The following is a 5,447-nucleotide window of genomic DNA, read 5'->3' on the forward strand; positions in this document are numbered from 1 at the left end:
AGGCCCGAGCAGCCGAAACTAGAACGCCGCCAGGCCGCGCCAGCCGAGCGACGAGATCTTCAACCGCTGTGCGGCGCCGCGCGGGGGAGACACAGGGCAGGCGAGACGAGTCGAGCCCGGCGAGGGGCGGGTGTAGCTGCCGGCCCGGCTGCTGCCCCGCGGGAGTCCGGGGGTTCCCCGCTGTATGGAACAGCTGTGGGGCCGGGGCCGGCCTGCCCCCGCGGAACCGCCGGGGCTGCGCCGGGCTGCGGCCGGGCCTCGCACCGCGGGCGCTCTGCGGCTGCACCCGCTCCCTCTTTCGTGTAGACTTATTTTTCTTAAATCTCACCCTGCAGCACGTTCTCCACGTCTCGTGTATCTTTTTTTTCTTCGCCTCATGATTGACACAGAGTGTAAAAATGTCATTAAAAACAGGCAAGAAAAGATAAACGGTATCAGAGTGAAAGACATTTAGACAGCAAAAAGATGAGGGGGTATCAGATGAGAAGTAACCAAAAAGATTATTTCCCTAAAATAGCAGAGTGTTAGTATCTATTGTTACATATTGATCCCCAACGTCATGGATGGTGAAGACATGAAATGCATATATAGCAGCTGTGGAAGAGGGGCAGCCTGCAGTGAGACACCCGGGGAGGCAGCAGCACGGGTGGCTGGATCCCACTGCCTCACCTGTGCTGGAGAAGCAGGAGTCTTGGGGGACCGGTTGCTAGAAGGGAAATCTAAGGAAGCCAGGGCACATTGCACCAGTAAGCCACTAAGGGGAAATCAAGTCAAAAGACCCGGACGGGTGAAATTTAGGGCTTCGGGTTTGCTGTAACACGCAGGATCGGCAGGAGCACAGGCAGTCTGCAGCATAGCTGGACAGTCTTCAAGGAGGTATTCTAAAGAAAAACTGAAAAGGACTGGAATGGGGTTTTACAATTAATTTAGTCAAGGAGTGAAAACTGCAATACCTTGGAGAGTCAGTTACTGTCATCCCCCAACACAGGACTGAGATTTATCAGACATTATATGGTCAGGGTAGACTTTACTTTTCAAAGCTCTGACAATGCACAAATTTGTAAGTAATCCAGAATGCAGCTGGTGAGATAAGGTGAACGTACAGAAGAGCAGGAAAGCAAAAAAACCCATGGATCTCAAGCTGACACATTTAAATATTGTCTAAACTTGAGGGAAAAGAGACAAGTCCAGATGAATCTTTTTGAAAGAAGTTACTTAGGAGTATATGGGGCAAACTCATCTCTAGATGAGGACGTTCCATTTCCCAAGTGAACTGGAGGGTACAAACACCTGACTCAAGGAAGAACAGTAGTTTTGAGTAGATTAGTTTTGTCTGCTGAGGCCTGATGCACTTTTTGCCTAAACTGATAAGCAGCAAGATCAGTTTTGAAAGTGAACTCTGCCAAAGGTGACAGTGGTTGAAGGAACACAAAACCCGGGAGGTTTTGTGTTCCTGGCAAATGTGTTCCTGGAAAAGCCTCCACTTTGAGTTCACTCTGGCCTCGGCACAGGCTGAGAAGATCTATTCATAGCATAAGTTGAGAAAGTCCAACTTGTTATTACGTGACAGTGTTTGTACCTACATGTGTCCAAGTCTCACTCGACCTTAGTGTCACTCACACAGCTCATTCAGTGTCTGCTAGTGTTTAGGTCTAAAGATCAGTATTTTTAGCATATGATTATGAGCCATAAGGCACCATCTACAGCAGCAACTCAGACCTTAAAAATGTTTGTTTTTTAGAACACAAGCTTGTCTGCTTCTTCCAAGGTATAAGAAACAGGGGATTTGCCACAGTAAGCAACAGCAGTTCTTATGTGATACTTCATGGGAAGATGAGTAAAGAAAATAGAATTACATCTCAGATTGTTGTATGTAATATTTTACAGTTCTCATCAAGGCTTCGGAAAACATGCTGCTTATGTTATACATCATAAAGCATGCTTGGTTTTCTATAAGATAGTAAATTCTTACTGCCATTGCAAACCTGACAGAACTGTTCTGCATCTCCATCCTACACTAGGAATGTGTCCCATATTTTATTATTCTTCAAACCTGGGGCATGATCCCAGCTCATTTCCTCTACAAGAACATACAGACCTGCTGTGCCAGATGGCTATACTGCAACTTTAACCAGCTACCTTTGTGCTACATTCCCTGCCACTTTTGTTTCATTTACTGCCCAGTAAACAATGAAGTGTAAGAAACAATGTTTTCTCAGACTGCTGTCAAGAGATCCCTGGAAACACCTTCACCTTTTGGAAAGATAACATTGCCAGGAAACTTCCCAGTCCTGTGCCAGCAACAGCTGTGTGCATTAGTAGCCTTTTTCCATTGAAGAGGTTGATTGTCAGTGGTGGTAGAGCAGCCTTCCTGTACCTCAGCCCTGACCTAAATGGAGAACTTTTGCAATCAGTTCAATTTTTGTCACCCAGCCAGTCTTTGGCATTTCTTTCACAGCAGCCAACAAGACAAGTAGTTAATGACAGTTTCTGTTGTGGCAGACATGCCTGGTGAGAACTCACTAGCCCATTTCCTGATACCTGTTCATTAACTGACAGGCAACCACAGCTTAACATCTTCTCCACTCTGTTTTGGGAAAGAAGAAATGTTCAGCCCTTCCACTTGCAAGCACTAGTGTGTCTTATCCAGCAAAAAGCCAGACCCCTCCCAGAACACAATCACTGGGTTTTGTGCTAAACTGCAAAATGGTATTCAGCAAGAATTTATATCTGCAAATGAAAAGATAAATGTTTGATATGCTGCTCATGAAATCAAGGCAGACATGAGCCCACATGGAAGTTTAATTTATGTGAATACTGTTTAAAAATCAAACATAAGTGTTTTGGGTTATAAAGTGACATAGGATTGTTGCTTTCTAAAACAGTGCAAGGCTTACAGATTTTTCATAACTATCAAAGACAATTTCCCACATTTCTCCACTGATCTCGTATTAGCGATTGTTGTCTAAATCAGATGAAAGGGGAACCTATAAGCATCACAACAGTAAAAATTCAGCAACTAAATTGCATCTCTGGAGAGATAGAGAAAAGTTCAGAATACCGTCTGAAATGAAGAGAGTAAAATTTCTCCTTGTTTCACATCTGTATAGTCTTTAAAAACTTAAAGAAGAGGAAGGGGCATAACTCCTCTGTATATCTTCCCAGAGGAATAGTTAGAAGCCTTCTCTCTGTCACAACATTAGCTAAAATGAGTAAGTAAAAGCTCCTGACGAATACGACAGGCTTCTGAATCCATTGATTCCATTTGCTCGTACTCTTCTTCTGGTTGTTCCATGTGTCCTGTGGCTGGGGAAGACCACACATCCAGCCCGTGTTCCAGGGAGATGTTGTGGAGCACACAGCAGGCCAGAATGATGTGGCTGGATTTCTCCGGAGAGTACTGCAGGGTTCCTTTGGATCCATCCAGGCAGCGGAAACGCGACCGAATCGTTCTGAACGTCCGCTCAATGACGTTATGAGTGGCAGAATGCGCCATGTTGTAACGATATTCTGCAGGTGTCTCAGGGATGTGCAGAGGGGTCATTAGCCATGTTCGGAGAAAGAAGGAGCTGTCACCTGTTAGCAGCAAAAAGGAAGAGGACAAGTTACCTACTTACAGTTAACCACAGCTTTCAGCTCTTGAACCTTAGTTTTCTGTACTACAGACACAGAACAATTTATTGCCCTGGCTAAAGCAGAAGGTATGAGAAAATAGGAAAGAACAACAGTAACACAGGTTTACAAATGTGACAAAAGAACAAAATAAAAACATTCTGGTTTACACAGGGAAATCCTGGAAGAACACAGAAGAATTTTAAGATAATTCATTTACTATAAAATACAGTGAAAGACAGCTAGACTAGGGCCATACATAGAATTAAAAATTGCATAATTTGGCTTAGAAAGGTGTAGGATGCTGACAAGATCTTAACAGAATGAATGTAAACTAATATATACAACAATCAGACTGTATAAAACACAGATTGGATGTTACTCTTCTAGAATTCTAAAAGAAATATTGTACAAACTGAATCACAAATCTCAAGGAATTTGCAGGAAAGCAATCAAAAGTAAATATAACTTGTGCCCAGAGGCTCTAGACTCAAAGAAGAGCCAACATGTAACAGAATTTCCACTAGAAAACAAGGATGAAAAATTGACTTACCAAGTAGCCAGCCATCTTTATGTAGCTCAGTTTCAAACTGGCTTGTGAGGGCTGCCTGCTGTAACACTGTGCAGTCAGGCAGGCTGCCTGGCCAGTGCGTTTCTGCACTCAGGAGGACTCCTCTGGCATCACACACCATCAGGCAGTTAAGGGAATGGAGACCCTTTCGGTTCACATAGGACAGGTCCTCAGCATTTGGCGCCTTGATTGCCACGTGGGTGCAGTCAACCACCCCCAGCACTCCCGGCATGCCTGCCAGCCCATAAAAGTCATCCTTCAGGCTCTGTACAGTAGCTTCATCCTCAGGAAAGTGAATAAACTGAGAGGCTCTTTCCACCAATGCCTCAGTTACATTGGTAACGCAGCGGCTCATGGAGGCTTGACTAATGCCGATAGCATCCCCCATGCGAGTCTGGAAGGAGCCGGAGGTATAGAAACCCAATGCAGCAAGTATCTGTGTCTCTGGACTGATGGCCCTGGACCGCTGGGTAGGGTGAGAGAGACTGGCTCCCAGGAGATCCACCAGGTAGTAAATGAACTGTCGGGGAAAGCCGTACGTGGATACTAGATACTCATCTGTGACATCCTCCAGCTTGAAGCGATCCAGAGTCCTGTGTCCGCGGCCATAGAGCAGGAGGTCACAGTCAAGAACCGCAATGGGTACAGCCATGGCTGAGGGCCAGGGAGGCCTCTGGAGCTGCCTTCGCCTGCATAAACCAAACGGGAAGGAGACTCAGGATGGCTCGTGCTGGTCAGCCTTTCAGACTCTGCTACCATTCAGGTTATGACACAAATATTTTTCCTTCTTTCTATCTGCTTTTAAAACCACAAGGGGCCGAAGCCGGCGGGCTGACTGCGGAACAGACAACTCTCCAGCCCTGCCAGGCGCTGACAGCAATTTACTTCCCGTGACGGGCAGGTGACTGGTGCACCACAGCAGCCGCTTCCCGGGCTGGGGAACCGTCCCAGTCACCGCCGACCCGGCTGCCTTCAGACCCGGGGTGGCACAGACACGAACCGCCGGTACCCGTGTGTGCGCCCCCCCCGCCCCGCCGGGCCCGGCCCGGCTCTGCCCGGACGCCCCTGCGCGCTGAGGGACAAGTGAGCAAGCCCACCGGCAGCGCCGGGCTCCCTGCCCTTACCGGCCTGCGGTCCCTTCCAGGCCGGGCCCCGCCCCGAGAAGCCCGCACCCGCCGCGCTGCGCTGCCCGCCGGCCCGGCCCCGCCCCGCCCCCGCGGCGCCGTTACCGCACCACACTGAGGCCCCCGGCTGGGCCGCGGCA

At 47.9% G+C, this 5,447-nt stretch overlaps 1 protein-coding gene across 1 annotated transcript; it reads right to left on the reverse strand.

Annotated features, from left to right (window-relative positions):
- Positions 1-2,784: 2,784 nt before the first annotated feature.
- HARBI1 (harbinger transposase derived 1) lies at positions 2,785-5,433 on the reverse strand. Its single transcript, XM_082059048.1, has 3 exons — positions 5,308-5,433; positions 4,166-4,872; positions 2,785-3,576 (listed from the first exon to the last, which is right to left on the reverse strand). The coding sequence occupies exons 2-3, from the start codon at positions 4,833-4,835 to the stop codon at positions 3,200-3,202; spliced, it is 1,047 nt and encodes a 348-aa protein (XP_081915174.1). The 5' UTR covers positions 4,836-4,872; positions 5,308-5,433; the 3' UTR covers positions 2,785-3,199.
- Between the last annotated feature and the right edge of the window lie 14 nt (positions 5,434-5,447).

Source organism: Streptopelia decaocto (assembly GCF_964273445.1).
Source record: "Streptopelia decaocto genome assembly, chromosome: 7".
Lineage (NCBI taxonomy): Eukaryota > Metazoa > Chordata > Aves > Columbiformes > Columbidae > Streptopelia > Streptopelia decaocto.

What these genes read in the sequence shown, in the direction of transcription:
- HARBI1 (XM_082059048.1), bottom strand. Translation starts at nt 4,835, where the DNA reads ATGGCTGTACCCATTGCGGTTCTTGACTGTGACCTCCTGCTCTATGGC. An exon ending in TAAAGATGGCTGGCTACTTG is followed by an intron (nt 3,577 to 4,165) that starts GTAAGTCAATTT and finishes TGCTGCTAACAG; the next exon opens with GTGACAGCTCCTTCTTTCTC.